Here is a 26524-nt window from a genome sequence, read left to right as displayed (position 1 = left end):
TGAAACATTGTACATATCGAAAAATTAAATGGTAAATCAATGTCGCAAAAGTTAAAAAACTAACTTTATAAAAACGCAATCTCTGTCAGTATGTCATTCATTGGTTCCTTTTTTAAAACGTGACTTGTCCGAGATCTCGGGAGAACTCGATCGCTTTAATTATAATAATAGTCTAATAATAAATGTATGCAGTCCATCATGAAATCGGCACTGAAGCATTACTTCCCATCACACGCAAGCGATGAATATGGATGGGTGATCAATTCATTCGGAAACAACGAAACTACAAATCTTACAATCGAAGAAGAAGAACAGCTGATTGATTTAACAAACGATATATTGTTTTCTGTCAACATTTCCCGAGAAAAGCCTGGATGAGTTTTGCATCTCAATCATGAAGTCATATCTACAATCAGTTCAAAAGCAATCAAAGCAGGTCTGCCATTTGTGTCTTCGTGGTTTTGTGAGTTTGGATTTTCAGCACTGACTGAAATCAAGTCGAAAGAGAGAGGGACTTCTTAAAATCGACGATGAAATGCGCGCTTGTTTGTCGATTTCGAGCCTCGCTTCAATCTGATTTGCTCTCGAAAGCAGGAACATCCTTCACATTAAATTTAAGATTAAATATATATGTAAAAATAAATAAGTTCTTCACCACAAAAATTGTGAAAACTTTTAAGGTGTGCCGTGAAAATGTTAAGATCTTTTTGTGCGCCGCAAGACAAAAAAGTTTGAGAAACACTGAATTAGACGGTAGTCCTTGAAATTGCTATGCATAACTTTCGATATATACTACTCACGTTCTAGTATCCCGCCAGCTTCATTATCCTCTGCAATATTTAAATGTGTATTGATCCATTAGATTTCCCCCTTTGATGCTCATCAAACGTTGTTCACAGCATTTTATTTACTCATCGCCGCATCGTGCAAGTTCTTATACTCGATATACATAACAACAGATGTTTACGTCGTTTTTGCTGTATTCATCGTCATTGTAGTTTTTCATTCAGTACCAGTATACTATTAACATATTGTTTTCGCCTATCTATTTTTGCCCATAGTTATTTATCCTGTAATTCCACTTTCTGCTATCAGTAACATACCGTAATTTGCAAACAATTTGATTTAAAAGTAAGTATCTATGTCATGTATTATATCCTAGGAGAGATATAATAATGTCATATAGACATGTCTGAAGTCAACAAAAATACTGCTTGATACTGACGTGTCTTTCTTCACATCTTAATAACCTCGATCACTCTGTGAGATAAGGTTCATGTAGTCCGATATATTGTGCACATATTGATAATCTTTACCGGGAAATGATTGAGTTAACAAGAGTGGTGTAAGAAAGTTCAATTGGAACAATAAATGTTTAGAAATCTGTTGAAAATAAATATGGGGCAAATGTCTTTACGGATAAATTTAGCCTTTATATGTTCAAGTATTAATAGGGTAAATGTCGTTACGAATACCTTTAAAACCAACAACGCGCTTCTCTGAATATAATTGTATATCGTCTAACTTATTAGTACATTGCACTCATTAGTTGATTGACATATCAATAACTTTCAATGAATCCGGTTCAACACATCAATAATTATCAACGAAACCAGATTTCACACATAGATAACTATCAATAAAGCCCGATTCCATATATCGACAACAATCGAAGAACTCGATCTTTGCTTTAACTATTGTCTGGCTTCGTTATTTACCGAATTTTGTATAACACAAAGTAATCCCTAAATGACATACGTTTCGTCTGTGTTTGTTATAATTACTACCTATTTATCTGCATCCTGCTTTACCGATTCCATGATAAACATACGAATATCATATATGAATCAATTATTATATAAACGTTGGATAAGTTTGTAATATTTAAGTTTAATTTGCAATATTTCTGTACAATTTTTGTTCTTCTGTGGTTATGTGATTATGGTCACTAACTTTGATAGTGTAAACGTCATCTTGGACCATAAAACCTACTTTGCTTGAATCTATCATCCCTTTTATTGCTGTCATAAGGCATAAGAAAAAGTGAATGGAATGTCTATCCCCATGTAGGGTTTGGAAGGGGGTGGTGAGCAAATGCGACAAATATTTCAGCATTCTCTTAGGGAAACACCAGGAAAAGTCATAAATCAATACGGTTAGACCTGGACTCATAAGGGCCAGGAAAAAATTCGACCAAAAAATCTGTATGAGGCAGAGAAAATTGGTCAAGATTTCTCATACCTGAAAATGAAGAATATTTTAATAAATTAATGCAGAGAATGATTGTTCAAGAAAATTATGACAAGGTATTAAACTGCTGTCTTTGTCTGCATGCATACGTTTCATCTAATTAGTTTCTACTGCCATCCAGGTTGCTGAGCTAAAATACCAACAGCCTGCAACCAAAACTCAATTAAAATAGAATATACAATTTAAGAGTTAAAATAACAAGGTATCGTTGTACCGAGGTCACACCACTTTCATTATCAAATTGACAACCTTCGAGAGATGCTGTGAAACTGTTGTATCTTTGTTGCAAACAAATTTCGAAGTATTCCAGAAGAAGAATGCCACAGCCAACCATCAGAACTGTTCTGTACCACTCAGTACTCAATATAATCTTCATTGTGTATCCATATATGCTATTAAATTGAATAGGAGTATTGACATTTCGATCTCCTATACATTTAAACTTTCAACAAATAGATCAAGTTAGTTTTACTCGTATTAGTAGAAATTAAAAGCGATCGACAGATCATCATTTGAGCGTTGCCTGATAATATGAATCTTTCTTAAAATCCAAATTGTGTTAAGGATATATATATATATATATATATATATATATATATATATATATATATATATATATATATATATATATATATATATATATATATATATATATGCTTCCATCTGTAGGTATTAAAATACTCCTACTTATTACTCAGAGGATATACCTCCAACATCAATCACTATCTATCGAGTGCCTTCGGGAAGCGAAAAAATGGCCTTCTTGCCGCCTGCTATCATGAACTGTAGGGGAATCTGTCTACATTAGAAGGAAGCTGCTTCTGGTTCTAGTGCGATGGCAAGATGTTCCTCTGGTATTCCGGCCTGGAAGTGAATACACTCTTTATGATTATTATTATTTCATAACTTACTATCTGTCTTTAATTTGTCTGAATATATTTGAGGGATGATCAATAGATGCGTCTAAAATTATGCGAGCTGCCCGTTTCTGACATTTAATAATCATGTCAAGCAGAGATTTGGCACAGTTTTCCCATACATTTAAACAATAATCCATTGCTCGAAGAAAATATGACTTGTAGTACAGATTGCGAGTTTCCATGCGTACATATTTCTTGATTGATTCTGCTGAGTAGCACAATTTTGGACGACAGTGTTTTAGTAAGCTTGTCAATATGGTCATCTCATTGTAACTTATTATCTACACACACACACACACACACACGTTTTTCGTGTTTGACATTTTCGAACGGATGGTTACGTATTGTAAGAAATTGTTCCGGGTTCCCTAGCTTGTGTAGCTTTTATGATGTCATCAAATTCATACAGCTTTTTACCTTCATTAACTACCATCCCATTTTGAACTGTAATATGTCCTGAGTCTAATCTATTTTATATAAGTTCAATATCATAACTAGGTGTATACAATATTGCATCATCTACAAACAATCATTGCATAATCTGCAAAGAATCTGTATTTGTGGATGCATTATTTAATGGTAGATCATTTACATAGATAAGAAAGAGGCAATGACCTAAAACTGAGCCTTGAGGGACTCCTGGATGAATACTGCCAGTTTTTGAGCTAATATTGTCAATGCTTACTAGTTGAGATCTTTGGTTTACGTATGGTCTAAACCATTTTAAAGAGGATTGCCAAAACAGTAACAATTAAAAGTTTGCAGCAGAATTCATGATCCACAATATCAAAGGCTTTCGAAGAGTCAAGGATATTATCCCATTGTTGCAACCATTATCTTTTTATCTGATGTATTGGTTCGTTTGGTATGGCACGAGTGGTACGTTCTAAATCCTGTTTGTTCTTTATGAAACAGAGAGCAAGATTCAAAACACTTATAGACCCGCATGTCCATTTGCTTTTCAAATAATTGTGATAATACCGGTATAATGGATGTTAGAGATAGGCGTCATATTTGCACATTTTAAGGTTTATGGAAATTTACACAAGTATATGATATGCGCTAATGACTTTGTAATTACTGTTGCAGCAATTTTATTAAAACGTGGACCATTACCATCCAAACCAGAGGATCTATTACTACTCAACTTATTGAGCATATCAAAAGGATCAACTTCACTAACATTAGCTACTGAAACAATTATCATGAAGAATGTTAGCTCTTATAAATAATAGAAGAGCATCAAGCTCAATTGAAATGTTTTTCTGGTTCTGAATACAGTTACTGGAAATGCTTGTGACAAAATTATCGAACAATTCAAAAATGTCTTGTACAGATGTTCATATGCAATCATTTTGCTGATATCTAGGGTAATAAAACTGTTCTTTGGTGGGTTCATCTCTTTAAGATGCTTCCACAATGTCTTGGTAGCTTTAGTTTCATTAATAACTCTTTTACATTAGTCTTATTATGCCTTATCTATCAGGTGCTTCACTTTACCATTCCACTTTCTACAGTTTTTCATCTCTTTTTTTCTTGTGGAAAGTATCTCTTAGGTGCCTAGTCTCATTGATCTGAGGGGTAATCAACTTGAGTGTAATTTTGGGTTTAATTCTTTTTGTTTCAATTGGGCCATGTTTGTCTAAGGCTGCATTTAATATCTGCTATCGTTTATCAAAGGCAAAATTTTGACATCAGCTATATTGCATACTTAGTGGAAGGGTTTAAAAATTAAATCAATAAAGAATTTTTCCTCATCAAGCTGGTTTAAGTCCCTGTATCGTATTTCAATGTGTTGGCCATTTTTAGCTGATTTTGGGATGTGTCTCGTTATACAGATTGGATAGTGGTTACTCAGTGCAAACACTGGCCCATTTTTTTCACTAGTGTAGCCAGGTTTGTAAGTATAAATATGATTAATGATAGTAGCATGTTATCTGTTACCCTAGCTGGGGTGTTAATTAAAGTTTTAAAGTTACTTATTCATGTTAATGTTCGAGTTCTCATGTAGTCAGCATTAAAATCACTTAATATCATTCGTGTTTAAATCTCCCATGTTCGTGCAGTATATCCATCCAAAAAACTCGTTAATATTTTCCCATACAAACGAAGTAACCTATAAACATCGTACTTTGATTGTCTTTGAAGAAAGTCCTGTATTGCGGAACAAAGAGCAATTGGAAACACTGGACAACAAATTTTTACAAAAGTCATGTTACTGAAATAAAATTAGTCAATTCTTATCAATTTTTATGTGCTGAACACGAATATGACAGTCAAATTGCAAAATTGGCTCTAGTTTTTTTGTAATCTGCAAGAAATTAATGTTTACATAACGAAATGCATTCCAATAGTAAAAGGTCAACTGTAATAGCCTACCTATAAAAAATCAAGTCATTGACTACATCTTAGATTTCTTCGCCTGTCTCTTGTACAGCTGTTCGGGAGCATCTCTGAGGAGTGTCCAGCAGTAGTCAGCCAGCATTGTAGTGGACCATTTTCCCTGGTATCTTTGTTCCATTGTTGCGATATCTTGATGAAAACGTTCGCCGTGTTCATCACTAACAATACCACAGTTGCTAGGAAAGAAATCCAAATGGGAATGAAGGAAGTGAATCTTTAGAGACATATTGCAGCCAAGTTTCTTATACTTCATCAACATGTCTTCTACTAGTTCCTTATAGTTTTCTGCCCTAACATTTCCGAGGAAGTTTGTAGAAACTAGGCGAAAAGCATTCCATGCTTGTTTCGCGTCACCTTCCAGCAAGTTGTTGAACCGGTCATCTTTGAAAAGCTCTCGAATCTGAGGACCCACAAAAACTCCCTCTTTAATCTTTGCTTCGCTGAGTCGAGGGAATTTTTCATGCAGGTATCGGAATGCTGGCAAAGTCCGGTCAATGGCTTTCACGAAGTTCTTCATCAAACCTAGTTTGATGTGAAGGGGTGGTAGCAAGATTTTCTGAGCCTCAACCAGAGCTGGGTGTTGGATATTCTTCTCTCCAATGGCTACATTCTGCCTGTGAGTCCATTCCTTCCTCATGTAGTGCATTTCCCTTGCTCGGCTATCCCACTCGCATAAGAAACACATGTATTTTGTATATCCTTGCTGCAGTCCCATTAAAAGGGCAACTACCTTCAAATCACCACAGAGGTGCCAGCTGTACTTGTTATACTCAATGGAATTCAGTAGCTGCCTTAAGTTATCGTATGTCTCTTTCATGTGGACAGCATACGCTACTGGAATAGATGGAAGAATGTTTCCATTGTGCAAAAGCACAGCCTTGAGACTCAGTTTCGAAGAGTCCACAAATAGTCTCCATTCTTGTGGGTCATGAGTGATTTTTAAAGCATTCATGAGGCCCTCAATATCGGAACAGAATATCAGATTACTTTCCTTTCTGAAGAAAGGCTCCAATTGCTGGTGGCGCTTTCGATATGCAGTAATTGTGACATCTTCTTCTAGAAGATTCCATTGTTGGAGTCTTGATCCTAGCAATTCTGCCTTGTTCTTTGATAAGTCCAAATCACGAATCAGGTCATTTAGTTCTTCCTGTGTTATTCTGTGTGGGGTTGATGATGCACCACAGTGAAAATCTGGATCACTGCATGCTGATGGACCAGGAGAAGAACAGGTCGACTCACCTTTGTCTTCGTCAGATGAATCAAAAGAATATTCTGCTGGAGGTTCTGGAATAGGAAGTCCCTCACCATGTGGAACTGGTCTCAATGCAGACGGAATGTTTGGGTAGACTATTCTCGACTTCTTTCGCTTCGTTATTCCGCCGGAAAGAGGAGGAACCAAGCAGAAGTAACAGTCATTTAGGTGGTTGCTTGGCTCTCTCCACACCATTGGGACTGCAAACGGCATTGATGACCTTTTGCAATTCAACCACTGTGAAAGCTGTGTTGTACATGTAGCACAGCATATATGCGGAGCCCAAGGCTTGTCTTGGTCACCAACCTTGCATCCGAAGTAAAGATGATATGCCTTCTTCACTTGAGAATTGATACTTTTAATCTGGTTGGCAAATGTCACTTCCCCACAAATATAGCAAAAATTGTCCGCGGTATTAACACACTTTCGAGGCATTACTGTTCTTTATTGTACGTAAATGGATAAAATAATAAGTTTTATGTAACAGTAGCTTGAACTGTCTCGCACAACGTCTAAAATATTTTAAATGCTGAACCTATCTGATTGGGCTTTATATAGTACACTGCTTACGTCAGCTTCAGCAGCCGCCTGGCATTAGTATAATAGGCCTACACATGTATAGTACACTGCTGACGTCAACTTACTTCAGCAGCCGCATGGCATTAGTATTGCATTGCATCAGAAAATGATGCAATCAACTGTGGATGATGTGAGCATGATGGTATTATGCAATGTTACATCATTATTCCGGATGTTGCTGCAGTCCTACTGGAGAAATTTACACAGTGAAACATAGAAAATGAGGTATATGAATATCTTCAAAACGAGAGCCAATACAAATTTTTCACGGTTATATTCGTGTTCGGCACACCAAAATACTACAGATTAGGGCCTTTTCAAGTCAGTAATGATTTCACTGTTGACCAGTGAAATTTTCACACAACGTGCTTTCATTTAGTGGAGTCACAAGTACTTCCCATCTCGGCGGTAGACCTGAGATGATTAATTTACACAATGGAATACAACAAACATTTATCGTCATCCTCTAGAGATTGGCCATTACGGTAATTATTGCCACCAATGATAATAATTACAGTATCACATGGAGATATACCCATTTACAATATTTTCTCTGTAGTATTATTAATTTTTACACCTCTGTGGGTTTTCACTGTTTAAAAAATCGTCTTGTTCTAAGTGCTTTGATTATCGATGATCCTATGAGAAGAGATCTGTCTTTATTTATGTTGTTATGTTTGATAATGCACTGCTTGGATCGCAACTACTTGATTTACACGACTAGACTGACTAAAAGAATTGCGACTGCTGTATGTAGTATTTTTATTTAATTTAGCTGCATGCTTTCGGTAATTGGAAGCTGGTTGTGTCTTTAGAGCAGTTCCTTTTGTACTTGGTTTGATGTTGAGTGAGAAACATAACTGTCAGATTTTACTGTATGTGCTTTAACTGATGTTTGGCTCTGCCTATCTGTCCCCTGCAGAGGAGAGTCATCTTCTTTAATTGGTGAAATTCTATCTGTTTGTATGTATACTGCTTTTTTCCTAACAGCCGGTGTGGGTATGGTCAAGGTGTCTTGACAGGCTGTTTTAATTTGGTCCTATGACATGTTCGTATATTTTATTGTCCGGAGTTCCTGGCACACTATTTTTCGTCCGAGATTTATCCATTTGTATAATGAGAAGACAATCTGAGTTTAACACGGAGAGTTCCCGTAGTAACCTTCCTACTTGGGCCAGGAGATAACTATCATTACTATGCACCTTATGGAAGTGCAAATTAGGTTATGGGTTACATGATCCTCAAAGGAATTTGTTCCACCTATCAAAAGCTGGGATCAGGGGTTTCCTCAACATTGTTTTCAATATGGACTGTTTCCTAATAAACTGAGTTATTGTTGATTGGATTTTTAGTTCTGTGGGCTTCAGGAATGGGTCTCGAAGCCCTTGGCTGAGAGATAATTAATTTCAAACTGTATGATTTACGATTTGCTGTTAAGTATTGATAAAATAAATTACCCAGTCTATATAATCTGGACCTTTTACATGAGTTATAACAGTTGTTATGAAGAGAGTTACTGTGGTAGAACATGCATCCATTAATTTATAGATTAGTCCATTATGTGCATGTCCCTGCTGGAAGTGTAGATTATCATTGAAGAATTCTTGATTGTTGAAATTTTGTTTGAGTCACCTTTTAAAGTTTATTTCAGTGCATGCACTTAAATCCAGTTGGATTATTATAAATAAGATTAATAATCGTAATATGTTCTGTTTTCATCTGTATATTAATATCAATTATACGCCCGTTCAATCCACTGATATTTTCAATCATATTATATACTAGTATTAGGCAAGACATTAGTGTTGTCTTTTCATTTTATGCTCATTTTAGCTTGCTATTTATTGAAAGATGAAAGTTTACGTCAAAGACTGACAAAGGTCTTCTCATAGATTTTCTCATTTCGCCTCATTACTAGATACTCATCCTCTCCCCCATACGTTTTGCCAGAAGTTTAGTGTATTGAGACGTCTGGCATAATTTTGTCTTGTTCGTTTCTTTCTCTTCGAATTACTTCAGATACATTATGATACCACGTTTGGGGAGGTTGGACTCACCGTGTACAATTTATAAATTAAATATAAATGTGAATTATTCATAATAATCATACATGTAAATGGTTGAAGTACATGCCTGGCAACTCTTGATACATGTGCCTGAAACTTTTGATCAATCGACTGAGAGAGAGAGAGACAGAGAGCATGCATGTCGATTAAACACAAAGGTAAAATAACATGACTAATTTGCACCTAAGTTCTAGATTATGCGGAAGGCTGTTATCAGCTATTGGCGCGCATAGTTTATATTTGACCAACGGCAGCCTTTATAATTTGGCTCTGGGCAACCTTCATAATTAGCCTCTTTTCGGGTTTAATCTCTTTAGATTGTGCAAAAAGAACCGTAGATAATTATCTATGAATAATGCCCTGCCTCGTTGAATCTATGGCACGATTTATACGTTACTCTGTAGTCCATATTTATGCTTAAACGTCTTAGTTTCTTAAGTTTGGATATTGGGGTTTCCTTGATATCAACCGATTGTTATCAACGGAAATCTAATGAAACTGTTAAAATTCCATTTACTGGAATCTGAAAGGAAGCGACCTATGTCACTGTGCTAAAACAAATATTTAAGTAAGATAGTTATTCCTATCACAACATATTTTGTAGATGCATGTGCAGCAAATACAATTAGTCCATGCAATAAGAAATAGATTTTATGTATATTTAATTTGTATTTTCTTTTCTCCATGATAATATGTTATTTACTATTGTATTTTGTACCTGACCTTGTCCGAAATCAAGATTAGGTTCACTGTGTACCGGACTTGGGAAATTGATGCTAGTTTTATGTTGTAAACAAATAATACATATTTAATATTTATGATGGAGTGTGGGTTCAATATTAGGATAACTATCAATAAATGTAAACGTGTTTATTTGGGTCTGGGTCTAATATATTGAAATTTCCCCATGAAGAACATGCTGTACCTGATGTTTTATTTATAATATTAGTAACATATTTTATGTGTGTACGACTTAGAATTTAATTGAAATGAACCTTGACCCTACATCCTGGATCTAAATTTTTGTCTTAGCAGCTGTTTTTATATACAATCCTGTTTACTGGAAACATTATTCATTCTTGTGATAACATTAGAAGCAGAATCAGTTGTTTTGTTGTGTTCAGTTTTTGATTTGGGTGGAATTTTTTATTCAAAATTATTTTCTGGAATTAAAAAAGTGATCAATAATATTAATGGATATAAATATTAATTTGGAATTATAGTGAATTCAGATAAGGACGACTTGAAGTATAATATTGTGATTAATTGGAAGACTGTTAGAACACCATCACATATAATGCCACTGGTACATTAGTAAATTCAAGACTACAGGCACATCAACACCTTCAGCGCCTGATCTTATTTCGAACACAACCGAAATTTAAGTAGAACTTTATTGATTAGGACTGGTGATGAAACTTTTGGGCTATTGATATTTCATTTGTAATACTGTAAGTGTTTTTAAATTTTCACTTTGTTTTCCAGGGAAATAAATTATTTGTTGAATTTTACAAATCTTGTTTTTATTCCCTCTTTTCTATAACTTCGTTTAAGACCGTAGAGTCGTACTACTGTCTTATATAATTTTGTAGTTCAATGGGTTAAAAATAATACGTAGCATGAGATCATTCCGGTATTTTATGATTATAAATAATTTCTAGCCATACCCTATCCGAATATAGAGCCATCTTAAATCTTGTGAAGTAGTACCATTGACGGTGCTCATCAGCGGCCACCAATTCTGCATACATGTCATCCGCCTTATATCCAAATGCTTCCAATGTCTTACCATCAGGACGAATGAGAACCGTGGCCTGGGTCTTTTGTGAAATGCTATTCCAGGATTTGATAGACATCTGCGTCGGCTTACATTTGTAGTCATGTGTAAATGAAAAGGCCCAACTCGAAAAGGTAGTGCCAAAGTCAATTGCGGCCACTACAGTCTTCCTAGGATCCAGCAATGCCTTGGTAAAATTGACACATAAATGTGAGAATGGAAGAATGTTTTCATGAAAACTTGATTTATCGAGTAAATGCGTTATCTTCTGCATAAGAGAAAGATAATTTGCAAAACGTTTTCAGATGTATTGAACAATGTTATTGCACATACTATATCACATTAAATAAAAATAATTCATTATTATTATAATTATTTTTATTATTGCTATTATTATTATTATTATTGATATTGTTGTTTTCAATAGTGCGACTATTTAGCCCCCACTAGACCCTTTGAGAGTGTAATGTCATTATTATAAACAAAACCTTTGTTACCAATATACTTTTGTTGATAGGAACTCATTTCTTCTTTCTTTTTTTAAAAACCGACAGAATATTATTTAGATATTCGAAAGTTTAGGTGGCCTATATGGCTTGTGAGCCATTTTGTTCTTAAACCACATAATAAAACACCCCCTCAGACACTATGACGTCATGTGTAAGATGGAATGGAATATGTACATTAATTAAGTTGTTCGTATCATGCATTAAAACCATCGTATCTATTGTAATGTTAATGATATGTACTTTAAGTAAAATGTATTATATTCAGGATGTTTTTTCTTCAAAATACTCAAAATCAAATAATTTCAACTTTATTTACGAACGGACTTTTTTCTCGCGTCCCTTTTCATACATTAAAATCTTTGCAACTAAATCCTTTGATACTTAGATTAGCCAATCCACTCTCTGTCATTCTCCTTAAAGTACTTCTTTTTTAACATGACATAATCTTCTAATAACAATCCATATCAAGAACGTTCCTGGAAACGTGGTCCGAAATATGACTGGGTATACGATATCTGTTCAGAGGGTGATAAACACATCAAACCCAATCCAAATAAACTTTTAGCAAGAAAACCATTATCTTTCAAATCGTCCAAAGACCAAAATAGTGTTCTGTTTAACACAGATAATTTTGTTTTTGAAGTATTTATGCTGTATACCATACATATTATTACACTTCAATGCAGCTAAGGGTTTTGCATGGTTTTTCTTGCTTTCAACGAAATTTATAACACATTATTGGATATATCATGCCGCGAGAATTGTAGCTAAATGCCATTTCCGAAGACACACAGAAGCAGCTAACCAGAATTGGTGGACTATGACAAACTGCTTAAATTCTTTTCCTTGCGAGTCCACAAACTACGAATGCATTGTAAATGTGATAGTATTTCATTCATGTCTGTACCAGAAAACCTGCAAGTGGATTTTGTGTTGTTTTACATGTTATTCAAACCCGTGCGTTACTTTGGTTACACCACTTTGATTTTTGTTTAATAGGATCCTGCTTTGCGCTACATTACCCTTGATGAAAGTACACAATTTTTCCCAGAGGTAAATGCCCATATATGATCCTTCATATAAGTAATGATAATTAAATGCACCTAATTGCTTTAATTGGTTATTCTACTGTTTATTAAGCTAAATAAAATTCGACACGAATATGAAATAAGTCAGTTCCCTCTAAAAACTGTATAAATGCTGTTCTCTAGATGCATTGTATAAACAGAAAATTAATTTGAGTAAAACCCGGAACAGAAACGTTGTAATAAATGGTAATTCATAAAAAAGGAAGCAATTAACGGGCGTTGATTGCCGTCCTTCCATCTAAAATAAGGTGTCGAATATTGTGATGTTTCTTTGACAAGGCTCTTTACTACGATTCCCTCGTGATCCTTTATCTGTGGCTGTGCGCCTGGTATAATTTACATAGTTCTTTTTTCTTCAAATTAATATATCATGACATCTGCCTTAGATGAAACCCCAATGTACAGTTCTATGATCACATTGACCTCTCTATAAACGACACCAATTAATAAGGACACTTGGATTTGTCACCTTATACATCCTGGTCCTATTATTATGTCAAACGTTTTTGTATTAATGTTCTTTAGAGAAGAGTTACTAATTTCAACATTAAAATTAGCCCTTTAGTTGTGTTCAATTTTAGTTTGAGAATATGTATTTATTGACTTTGACTTTATGAGTAAATTATTATTTTGGGGATTATTGTGAATTCATTTAGAGACATTATTAATTACTTCATAGTGATACATCACAACTGTTAGCACATCAACAATATTCCAGTCTATTGGTACATCAGCACATTCAAGATTGGAATTCATTCGGAAAACTACTGGGATTATCTATACTTTTAACTTATGATAAAACGTTTAGGATTATTTGGGATTTAATTCATAATACGGAATTAAATTTGTACATTCAACACAATATCAATTATGTATTTTGTATTTGTCTCTCTGTCTCTCTCTCTCTTTCTTTTTCTCTCTCTCTCTCACTCTCTCTCTCTCTCGCTTTCTCTCTGTCTCTCTGTCTCCCTCTCTGTCTCTGTCTCTGTGTCTGTCTCTCTCTCTCTCTCTCTCTCTCTCTCTCTCTCTCTCTCTCTCTCTATATATATATATATATATATATATATATATATATATATATATATATATATATATATAACTAGGAAGCGGAAATGACTGAATAAGATAACTATTACCCACATGGTAATTAATTGTATATATCTTTCACGGTGTAAGGTAATAGCTTAGTCGGTGTGGTCTATTGACTCTTTAAAAAGTTTCTCGTATTTGTTGTTGTTGAGTTTAATTATAGATAGCGTGCGCACAATTGTGTATGTGCCACTTTTTCTGACTGCACCGAAGCCTGCTAGTTGTTCCTGGGGAAGGGAATGGTGCCACCTACCCCAGGCTTTTATGGATTCAAGGAACCCTGATAATTTGGTCTCAATCTGTGGGTCCATAAAGGTCCCTTACAAATGAATGGTAGGCTGTCATTAATGGGAAGGAGAGCTCGGGAACGGTCCTGCTTGCTTTACATCGCTGGTTTCTTGTTGCATTTGCCTGGTGTTTCTTGGCGATTTTTTTTTAAATGTTCTAAAAAGGGTAGTGTTCAATGCTGTTTATAAAGGTTGTTAGTAGAAATCATGTATGAAGAAAGATTTTCAAGGTTATTATGGTATTACTAGTTGTTGTTTGTTACCTGTTTTTTTTAGTAGAGGTATATTTTCTCTTATTTCAAGGATTCGTTTGCCACTTGGTGTGGTGGGTATGATTTTGGGTTTGAAGACAACTTTACACTTTTGCATAGCTATTTTGGTGGGATGGTTGTCTATGTGGGTATCTAATCGAATGGAGTATCGGAGGAGCAGTTCTTGCCTACGTAATTTTAAGGGTAGTTCTCACGTTAGTGTTTGTAGTTCTTCTAATGATGTTGAGGGGAGTGTTCCTGTGCATATTAGTAAGGCTTTTCTCTGGATAGCGTCAACTTTTTGTAGTACAGGTTGCTTAGCCGAGTTGTGTGTTTGGCAACCGTAATCCAGTTTTGATCTAAGTAGGGTCTTATATATCGTGAGGATGGTTTCCTGGTTGGATCCCCAGTTAGTCTCTGTGAGTTAATTGAGACCTTTGTTACAATTCTGGGTGAGTTGTTCAATGTGCTGTTTCCATGTGAGGTGGTTGTCAAAGAACAATCCTAGGAATCGTACTACTGTTACGTATTTGATCAATTTATTTTGTATATAGAAGTTTGAATATATTAGTTTATTATTTCGTTTGCGGGTGAATTTGATTGCTACAATTTTTTTCATGAGATATTTTGAAACCCCATTTGTCCGCCCATCTCTCTATGCTGTCTAGGCTCTGCTGGATTTCTTTAACTACTGTGTTATAGGCAGGATTTCCATTTCTCCATATGCCACTATCATCTGCAAATTGTAACAAGTTTATTTTTGTGGAGGCTGCATTGAGGTCAAGGTCGCTTACCATTAGGTTAAATAGTAGGGGACTTATTACTCTACCTTGCGGTGTTCTATTTGCAAGTGAAAATTCTTCCGAATGGATGTTGCCTATTCTTGTGGTAATTTTCCTGCCTGTGAGGAAATCACTAATCCAGTTGAACAATCGTCCCGTTATTCCAAATTATTCAAAATTCTCGTAATAATCTATAAGTGATTGGAATGACTTTACGTAATAGCACTAAGCTTTACGTTGCTATGAGAGAGAGAGAGAGAGAGAGAGAGAGAGAGAGAGAGAGAGAGAGAGAGAGAGAAAGTGTGTGTGTAGTGTTTGTAGTAAATCTAAAACACATTTGAAACTCCTATGGAATGTTTAGACTAATATTTAGATCGTTTATAATAAATAACTTGAACCCCGAAACCCCAATCACTTTCAGGATACCTTGGTAGGGTAATAATGATTTATTTTAGAAGATGGTGTACTGAGTAATTATCTCATTACAGTATGCAAATATACGAAACATGTCATCACTGACATTTGGTAGTGAAATAGACCCCCCCCAAAAAAAAAAAATTAAACAAAAAAAAATGAAACAACGGGAGCATTTCCTATAGAGTTAGTTTTTCAGTATCAATTGGATGGTTAAATTAACGCCATAAATGCCCCACCTGCGTCAACTACCTCCAGCAACCTAATGTTTCTTATTATGTAAAGAATTTCCAACTTTAAATACAATTTTTCTATGTCTATGTATATGGGTTCTATCCCACAGACCCATTTTCCGACTTGTTTACACCACCCCGAAACGATATTCTGGGTCAGCCCCTGGTCATTCTATTAATCAATCAATCTTGTCGTTCAATCACATAATTATGACCTTTATGGTTGACTAGGATGATATGAAAAGGCTAGGTCGATGCATGGCAAAAGATATTAGATGCAATGGCAAAAAATACGATAGTTCGAAACATTTTTAAAGATTCTCATAATTATTAGAATCACTCCCCTCATTCCAAGGATTGTGCGTCGTACACTCTTCTTCTATTGTACTTTGGACTCGGGTTCGTATAACTATCGAGTTCATTACCTTTGTTTTATTTATTCAATATATGAAACTCTGTCTCCTCTATTTGACTGCATAGATGAACATGATTATGATTACTTGTCTGAGTTAGCATGAGACATTAGGCATTATTGTATCTAGCGGTATTCGTTCTGTCAAATCAGCCCAATAACAACCAAGCGCAGACATTACGATCATAACTGACACCGTCCTACGCTGTACAGACAGCGTAACCGTGTAGAGACCTATCCAAGTTTGCTGTGATGATTTTACTCAATTATGACCTAAATATAAACCTATGCAGTTATGAAGAATGCACAAATTTTCCTACCATTTTCAAATTTACACCAAACCTGCTAAAAACTCCATGCTTGAAAAGCATATGTCTGTCTATTTCTTTATCTATCTGTCTGTTTTTCTAGTGTTATATATATTTTTCTGTCTATTTCTGTCTTTTGCTCTGTCTTTTTCTCTGTCTTCTATCTATTTATCTATCCGTCGATATCTCTACATGTCTGTCTGTTTCTCTACCTGTCTTAATGTTTCTATACCCTGTCTTTCTGTTTCTCTACCTGTCTGATGGTTTCTCTACCCGTATTTCTGTTTCTCTACCTGTCTGTCAAACTATTTGGTCTTTTGATTATTTATCTTCTTATCGATGATCATAACCTTATCCGTTTGTTGATCGGATACAAATGTTGAAAAGAAAATATTATTTTTCATAATCCATATAACATATGTAGTGCTAGCAGTGGGATGTGTTGGTCATAGCTTCTAGAAGAAACATCAGCTGTTGCCTAATACTTGCAGCTACTGCTTGCAAATATCACATACATAGTGGCCGAGTGGTCTAAATCGCTCTCCGTTACGGAATACTGCCATCTCACCTCTGTCAGCGTGGGTTCGAGTCTAAGATTCAGCCAATGTGGGTATGTGAGAAAGCTTGCCACTAGCTTCTCGTAGGTCGGTGGTTCTTCCCGAGTTCTTCTTCCACCACTAATACTGGCCACCAGGCATAGCATATCGCATGCTGAAAAATGGCGTTAAATCCAACAACAACAACAACTATGCTTGCTTCTAGACTGTCGTCTTTAGTGTGACTGTTCGGGAAAGCTTACATTCTGGGGTGTGCAGATAGTACGTAGTACTTCCAGCAGCTGGGCATAATTAGAACTGTCGTTACATATGAATAATAAATGTTCCTGATTCGTTTGTTCTGTTGTTATATGATTCACTCCACTATACACTTATAACTATTAGCCTTCTATACCAATATCTGCACTACCCGTACAGTCAAAACTACTCGAGTAATATGTTTGCATTCCACCACCACCCTCCTCGCCATTGCGTTGTTGTCGTTCAAGAATAATGGCTGTATCCGAGTTCATGTGAGAAACAATAAACATTCGTATCTCGTTCATGCTCTTTTTTATGTATCCTTCTTCCTGTCGTTCTTTCCACGATTCGGTCCACGCTACAGTTATAGCTATTACTTTTAAAGGCCAAGGTCTGTTCTTCTCATACGGTCAAAACTACTTGAGTAACATTTCTATTTTCATCTCCTCTCTCTCTCTCTCTCTCTCAAACACACACACACACACACACACACACACACACACACACACACACAGAGTAGGATGTCGTGGTTCCAGAAGAGTAGCAGTAGACGAATTCCTGTGAGAAACAATTTTCGCCTATTTTTCATTTGTTTTTGTTTTTGTTTTTTGTGTGTCTGGTCTCTATCTTTTTGTGCCTAACGTCTTTCATCTTTTTTGCTAAAATTTTAGATTGGTCTCAACAATCTCGTTTTATTTATTGCCCTGCAATCGGCATACTTTAACTGATAGAAACTCACCTGATGTTTTGTTCTTGCTACCAGCAATTATTTTCTAATTATGCGAAAGTGTAGGTTCCTTATAAGTCTAGCTAGTCATTTTGCCTTTTGAACACTTCATGAAACGTCCCTTCGAACAGTAGAACATCATATTAGAAACCCTAATATATAGAAATTTCCAACACAATGACGTTGTTGCATTAAAACAACCATATCTTTGTTCGTATTATTGATATTGGTTTAAACTATATTATATTCATTGCTAGTCTGTTCTTTTCAAAATGTACATAGATACTTACTGACAGACTAGATAAGGCAAACAATTGTCAGTACAGAGGATTACTTCCGGATCTTCTCATTCTTCAATGACTAACGTCTGTGGTTCATTGAAACAAAAATGATGGTTGTAATGTCGGCCGTTTATTTGAAGTACAAGTTAAAATTGCGGACGAGTATTCAAAGGACAAGTGCTATTTTAGAGTGTCGGTCGTTCATTTACAAGACAAGTGATATGTTATGTATTTCAATAATCTGTCACAGAATTGCATTAAGTAGTGTTGTAGGGGATTAAGTCTTCAAAAACTGGAGAAGCTTTGTTTCTCGGTATATGAGAAAATATAAGAATACCATCATAACACTTTGACAGGAAAGTAAAAAAATAAAAAAATGATATGATTTTGTGATGATTTGGCATATGCTATTACGATGAAACATTGTAAAAAATGAAAATAATTTTCAATCATTTTATTTAGAAATAAAGTCGGACATGCAAACATTTCATACCAAATCAGCATTATGTGTATACAAGTATATACCCGCCTTGATTTATATTCATGCAAGCACTTCAGCCCTGATATACAATACTTTGTCTACTGCAACATCCATCACCTAGAATCGGACTTTGGTTAAAACATAAAACTGTTGATGTACCGTCTAGTTTAGTATCAGATCCCTACGCCACGATTCGTAGAGCCATAGCTCAGTTGGAATGGAATGTATGACTGGGTGCATGCTTTTCTTAACATTGCTGCTCAGAAAGTTACTTTTTGTCGCCAAAATAGGTATTAACCAGTTATGTGTAAGAAGAGAATGACACCCAGGGTTACTATAGTGATTGTATTGTCTCTATATCTCATGCTAAGACGCTTATAAGAAACAAGGCTTGGTAGCATCGGGATTATCGGTTGGTCACTCTGTAGGTATAAATGACGAACCCTACATTATTCTTGAAATTAAGAATGTGTAATGATTCTGAACGGTTATGTTAAGTAATCTTCAGTCACAAAATTCACGATATCATTGTCATGTTGTTTTATTTCTTGCTTCAGTGGATTTACAACAATATAAAAATTGTCAAAAAATATGGAACGATATGACGTATCCTTAAAACTATATATTACGAATACACATATACGGATTAAAAAATAGTAAAGCACTTGAGAGTATTGGCTGAATGTATAAAATATATTTCAAAAAATATTTTAACGTCACAATTTCGGTGTTCATCTGCTTGGTTTTTCCGCCGCTTTATATTTAAGTGGTACTTTACCAAACCATACTATCAAGTGGACCAAAATTTCTGTACAAATACAAATTTTCGAGTATAGTAAAGTGATATCAGAAGTAAAATATAATATCAAATATATACAGTTATTAAATGATTTACTGAATATATTTATGGAAAAAGTAAAATATCAAACATATATGAATCTTTAATATGATAAATAGCAATTTGGTTTCCTTTGTGTATTACTTTACACATATTAATATATTTATGTACACCCTGGTGTTATCTGCATCTCTTAGCTTTCTTATAGAATAAGATGATTTGGTTTGGATAATCGATTTCGTTGTTTCGAAATGCATCTTCTAAATGTTTCACGTCTTTGTTTGACTGTAACAGGGTTTCACCTAAAACATTACATGTTTATGGAAATATGCTTGGTGTACCGTAAAAGCTACTATGTGTAACTATTCTGTATTCAGTCTTTCCTTTTAAAGTATATAGCAAATATCAGAATCGGTTTCGTATGCAGTCTCGCTCACTGTAATTTACCCAGATTTATTTTGTCGATCTTTTTTAATTTAAGACAATCAGCTGCTAATGTTTTCATCTTTTGGACGTTATGGTCTGGGTCATGTGTCATTAATAATTTCATATTTACTTCCGCAAACTGATATTTAGGAAGGCTATAGTGTTTGAAATACAGAAAGGTCAAGATGTGGACACTTCTAACAGTGTAAAAACTTTATTTAAAATGTTTAAAATCTCTTTGAGTTTCAAAAATAAAGTATTTTCTTTTCTTTTACATGACTCAGTTTCCAATCACATAAGATGTACTCTAATATGGAGGCAAAAGTACGACGAGGACTTGCCAACACTAACCCTTAAATATTTTAATAGCAACGTGACAACCGATCGTTTGATACAGTGTTAGTTATGTTCCAAATTCAGAGTCAAAAAGATTCCCTCAACTCCCAAATTAAGCAGGTGAATGCATAGATCGATATTGTAAACCTACATGAGACATATGTAACAATTTCAGGGTATCTTATATACATTCTTTTAGTATATAATGCATTCATGATAACACATAAATCTGAATATAATATAACATTCTGATAAATGAACATAAAAAAGAAATATCAATATACTATAAATATTATATTCCGATGCATGAGATTCAAGTTCGGTTCTAGGAATGCAAAGCAGTACTTTTATACACTTTTGTGCATAATCAACGTTACGCAGTTACGTATACGAAACATCCAAATAACATCAAAATGTGTTTTAAACAGCGAATACATATTTCAATTTGTTTTAGTCTGTGTTGTTCTTAGTCTGATTTGAATTTCCTCCTTCTGTCGAATTAAATCTGTTCTCCTTTTGTCCAAGGCTTTCAACTCTCTTTCAACCGACCGTAGCGTCTTAACATCATTGTTGATGCCTACGCCTGCCTTTATTCCGAGTCCCTCTCCACTGTTTTCATTTGATTCATCTGAATACAATAGAATAATTTTATTTCCCTCTTGATGCGTACCTTAAAGTTTAAAAATATCCATCTGAATGTTTTAATCATAAAAGAGCATGTTTAACGAGATATGTATTGACAAAAAATATTTGTCCATAAATAAAGAAAAGGTAAACGCGAAAAATAGGCTTAAGAACATCCTCTGACCACTACTGACCTGTTTCCATGTAATTTATCGTACAATAAGCAGACCCTTCGATTCTCCCGCTGTCTTGTAGTTTCTGTAACAGAAGAAAAACAAAGGTGTAATATCTCTCGCTTAAGACGATGAAACGTTCTATATGGACGTTCAGCTGAATTCACCCTTGGTGCTTTCAAACATCATTATGTACGGTGGACATTTGATACACAACATTAGGATGATACGAATACCTTAGGGATCTAACCTTTTCTTTATTAATTATGTCCTCACACATCGAACATGGGTATGCTTTCTTCTTCATCAATCAAGTCTTCAGACTTGGAACATGGGTAATGTCGTTAGTTGCTATAGTCAGAGTTTAAATGAATCATATTTGTCATGGACAATAATAAATATCCTTAGTAGTATACTAGGCAATATGTCAAGGTCTTTGATCCAGTGGCATTTTATTCCTTCAGACTTAAAGTAGTAGCGATAAACACTTAGCACAAGAAGTAGCTATTTCAGCTTCTATGACTCACTTGTTACAAGTAGAGGAGACTTTCCTGGATAACGTTTACTTCTCAGTAGACACGCAATTTATTGTAATAGGATGGTGATCAAAACCTTGTGATAAACATTGCCCTTAACTGAGCGGTATACGAAGAAGGTTCATAATGAGAAAGATTGTGCGAGGGATCACCAACATTGGTACTCCTATGCTGTAAGCCAACCTGCCCCCTTCTCATCATAAGACATTAATCATTTGGAGATATATTAGCTCTTGTGTTTAAAAGTCAGAGGACCAAATTTAGATATTTCAAATATTTTGGCAACAGGTGCGATATAGTACATTTATGGCTTTAAAACAGTGACTTTGTATATGCACTGTTTGACACAATACTACTGATTAAAAAATATGTAGGGAATAATGAAATTTTGAAATGATTTCAATCTGAACAGATTTGTTTATGCATAGTAAGTTATTGCTAGAATTATTGAAACACGTTCCCGTGATAAGTTCCTTGTTTTCCAGGTTATTCCTGCTTCATTGGTCCCATACGTGGGTTCATATAAGCAGCTTAGTAGACAATTAAATAATGACAAGTCAGACAATTTTCGTGGCATGTGTGGTAATAATTAAATTGAAGTTCAGAAATTTCATGTTTTTAAATAAAATTATATATTAATTTTACACGAATATGCTAATTCAATATGATTCCAACATTTTCAAACAATAGTATAGTCATTATGTTTCCACTTTGAAGGTTTTACAGGTATATGTCATTACTCTGTATGTTCCCCTATTTGACGGCTCTTGATTTTGTCACACGACCTATGTTTACCAACTGGTGTTTGTCAATATATAATCTAGCTAACTGCATAAGCTAACACAGTAAACAACCTTAGAATGCAAAAGTATGAGAGAAACTAAATTGTTTTTCTCTTGCTTGTGGAGTAATTCCGAATTTGTTTTGTTTGTATTTTGTACAGATTTTTTGATGTAACTTGACTGGCCATCAATTACATTTTCTCTAAATTTTGTATGCTAATACAAAGATGAATCTTCTCGACGTCGTAGACAAAAAAAGATCTTCGACATGCATCACAAAGCTGAGGTTCTAAATAGCTGTATCCCCTTTCAAATGAATATGTATGTTTGCCTGTGTCCTTATATTTTCTTAAATATTAATCCTTTAATATAATTTTGGATGTACATATTAAAGTTTTAAAATTACCAACGGAATGTCACATGAAGCTAGAGAGACGATATACAACGATATACAACGATATGCAAAAATGAAATACATCTTCTCACATAATACATGACTTTTTAGCCGAACCCTGGCGGTATTACTAAAGACTAAACATTACAATCAAATTACAAACGCCAGCTTAACTAAACATTCTAACTTTTATGCATATTCAATTTATATTGTGGGCTTCACCTTAGTCCCTGACTTAGAATAATGTCAACCTGATTTTGATCATACTTCTATGAAGTCAACAAGATTCTTATTTAGATTTGAGTTCAATGTCTGTGTTTTTCCACTGGAAATTCTTTTGTGTCATAGGTCAAGAGAAATTATTATATAGAGGATTTCGGTAAACAATTATTCATCCTGTTTTATAACAGTCTTTTGTATTATATGATGAGGGTTTGTAGTTGTGTTCAGATATGATTGAGAGGAAATATTTATTTAAATTATTCATTGGAATTACAACGTGCTCATCAACTATTTAAACTAAAACTTTAACTTAGAATTGAGGACTCATTCAAAAACATTCTGGTTTATATCATTGTGATACATCATGACATTCAAGACTATTATATTTAATTAGGGACATTCCATATGTTTGGACTTTGATAGGACATTTATGGTTCAAAATACTATACGTTCCTTTTAAATTTTCACTTTGTAAGTTAGAGCAATACATTGTTTGTTCGTTGTTTGTATTACTTCCCTTGCCGTATATAGTTAACGACTGTAGAGTCGTAACATATCAGATGAAATGGCTAAAGAATAAAAGCATCACTGTTTAAAATGCTAAGTTATTTATCTCAATACCTAAGCCCAAAATGTTCATATTATGTCAATAAATTTCACACTATATTACATAATTAGTATTATATAAAGTAAAATTATAACATTATAAACGAATGTCGCCAAAGAAAAATATAAAAAACAGTTTTGCGTATGTGTTAGAGGTAAGATGCATGATCACGCATTAAACCAATAAAGCTTCCTTCGTACTGACTTGACCCGTCTCTAGTCCATTAGGAGAGATGCAACTTTTTCAACCGTCAGCATTTCTTTCGCCCCAGGGATTAAATAGCAATGGTCTAACCTAATAAGAAAATAAGAGGCACCAGACACGAATCACTATATATGAGCTACAATACAGTAATTTTACTCATCCATAATATATGATGTAATTTCACGAAAGGTTACTTTGACAGTTATATTGTGTTTCCCGGTACTTCAACCTTACCTCATATTCTGTGTCTCCTGTTTGAAATCCTTCTTGTACATTGTCAACTCCGATGACCGACTCTAAATAGAGAAAAATACAAATGTTGTAGACAAATATGTAAATGGCCTTATTGTAACAAGCTTGCTCTCGTTGTCAGTATTTAGGGATACATGTTGGGTTACAATATTAGTGCAAGTAAATTAACTTAGGATTTCATATTCGATTAATAATTGTTTCATGCTCATTATTCAGAGGAAATATACTCATTCAAAGCCGTCTTGAAATATAACTATTACTGTGCACCAGTCTTTGTTTCACAAAGGATAATGACATATAAATGTTTGTACGAAAATGTATATCTATCATAGATGAAAATGTTGGTGGGTTTCGTTGCTTCGAGCATCGTTACTGGATGTGTGTTAGTTTTAACTTCGATAATTTATTTTAAAAAATGAAATTTGTTCCGTTATTTGCACGCGCAAAAATCAGGCAGTGGGGAACCCGTTTTATCTCAAATCCTCTGGTGGTGAATGTGGCCATGATCGTAATAATTATGTCCCTAAACGCATCTGTATCGTCACAATACAGATCAGTCTCGATAGCCTTGTAGAGCTATTACAGGGAGTTGTCGAACTTTGTGGGATTGTATAACTCTTACAATAAGTAGATACAGCTATTCAGTGCTGTAGTTGGTTCGAGGAACGAAAGTCATTTATTCATTGTGAGGGGCGAAAGGTTCTGGACCAACAAAGTACGGGACAGCGAGGTTCTTTAGGAATACTTAGGCGGTCTGGAATGAACATATCACATTTGGTTGTTCCTTAACCATTCGCAAGGAGCTTTTGAGTTGAAAACAGCTGTTCCTCATCGCCTTAGTGCAATATGATAAATATACATTGTGATGAAACAAATGAATTAGGGTTCAAGCCTAAACCTCAAAATCGCTATATTTGTGACAATTTATATAATACATCATCTTACCTGTTGATGAACATTATATAGATTATACTTCCTGATAATTTCATTAATCCACCAGATCTGTTGATATAGCGCTGTATTATTCATTCTTGTTTACAATTCCCTTCATTGACTATATATGTTGATAAATTCGTTACACTTAACACAAAATGCAGATACATTCCATGAATAGATTATATCCGTTGAGATACAAGATGGGGCCCCAGGTGGCTAAGTTGATAAGCTCTATATCCCTATATCACGAATAATACGGCCTACAGATGAGCATTAGGATTTTCGAACCCCAGTTATCTAAAGCCGACATTATAAACAGATATATTAGCAGAAGTTCTCAATAAATATAAAACTTTATAAATACATAAAAATGTAGAGAATATACTTGGTAAGTATATTAAGCAAAAGGTATCAATCTCTACTCAGTAATATTCTCACAGCATTTGATTTGTTGGTCGAACAACGTTTAACAATTACGCACCTCATATGAAAGTCTATTATTTGCTTGTTAGAGTATCGATTATTCTTGGATCGCTCTTGTACTCATCTGTCCCTCCTTCAATTTTTTTCCTGATTCTCCATCTATCTTCCTTTCCACCTCTATTCTTTACTTTCTTTCTCCTACCGTCCTGCCTTCTCCCTACTTACTTTAACTCTTCTATACTTTCCTTATTCCAGTTCTAGGCTGCTACTTCGCTGGCTTCCTAAAAAACTTCCTTTCGAAGCTCTCAATTTCCAATTCCTTAACGAGTCAAATTCAATCCGCGCGGATTGCTCAAAGTGACGTCTCCATTGAATTCACTTCCAGCCATCCAGGTTTATTGTAAGTAGAACACCGCGATAACATTTAGACACTAATACGTCTTCTCTCTACCCAGCTGTGTTTAGGTCACTTCGCACATATTCCATCTTCATTGTTAGACTCAGCCACAATGAGTCATAGCTCTCTAATCTATTTTCTCTGATTGGATCGTTCGCATTCTTTGAATTTTCGGCGGACGTGTCAAGGTTGTAAATATGGAATGCATACGATCTACTACTACGCCTCTGGCATCAACTAAGCTAAGAACCAAGGACCAAATCTCTTTGAAGTATTTCTGGTGGACAAAGATTGGATAATACCTATATAGGGACTCTTATCTGTTTAACAGACTAATGTCAATAAGTCAATAATCTGGACACAAAATTTCCTACTAATGAAGAATTAGTAACACTCAGCATATCAGACGATTCGAGACAGATTTGTGTGTGTGCTATCAACCTAAACCTTGTCCCAGTACAGATGATG

The 26524-nt window shown here is 34.8% G+C and overlaps 1 protein-coding gene across 1 annotated transcript in view; it reads right to left on the bottom strand.

Moving 5' to 3' along the window:
* Positions 1 to 18857: 18857 nt before the first annotated feature.
* The window catches only part of LOC149796698 (uncharacterized), a 90682-nt gene continuing 83015 nt past the window's right edge, over positions 18858 to 26524 (bottom strand). The window contains exons 12-14 of the mRNA XM_089961327.1: positions 24283 to 24344; positions 21325 to 21388; positions 18858 to 21134 (exon numbers count right to left, since the gene is read on the bottom strand). Coding sequence (XP_089817453.1) covers positions 20947 to 21134; positions 21325 to 21388; positions 24283 to 24344 — 314 coding nt within the window. The 3' untranslated portion in view covers positions 18858 to 20946. The remainder of the gene's footprint in view (positions 21135 to 21324; positions 21389 to 24282; positions 24345 to 26524) is intronic.

Source organism: Sinohyriopsis cumingii, chromosome 6, assembly GCF_028554795.1.
Source record: "Sinohyriopsis cumingii isolate HCF-2022 chromosome 6, ASM2855479v2, whole genome shotgun sequence".
In the NCBI taxonomy this organism is placed as follows: Eukaryota; Metazoa; Mollusca; class Bivalvia; order Unionida; family Unionidae; genus Sinohyriopsis; species Sinohyriopsis cumingii.
This window is presented reverse-complemented; position numbering and strand designations above follow the sequence as displayed.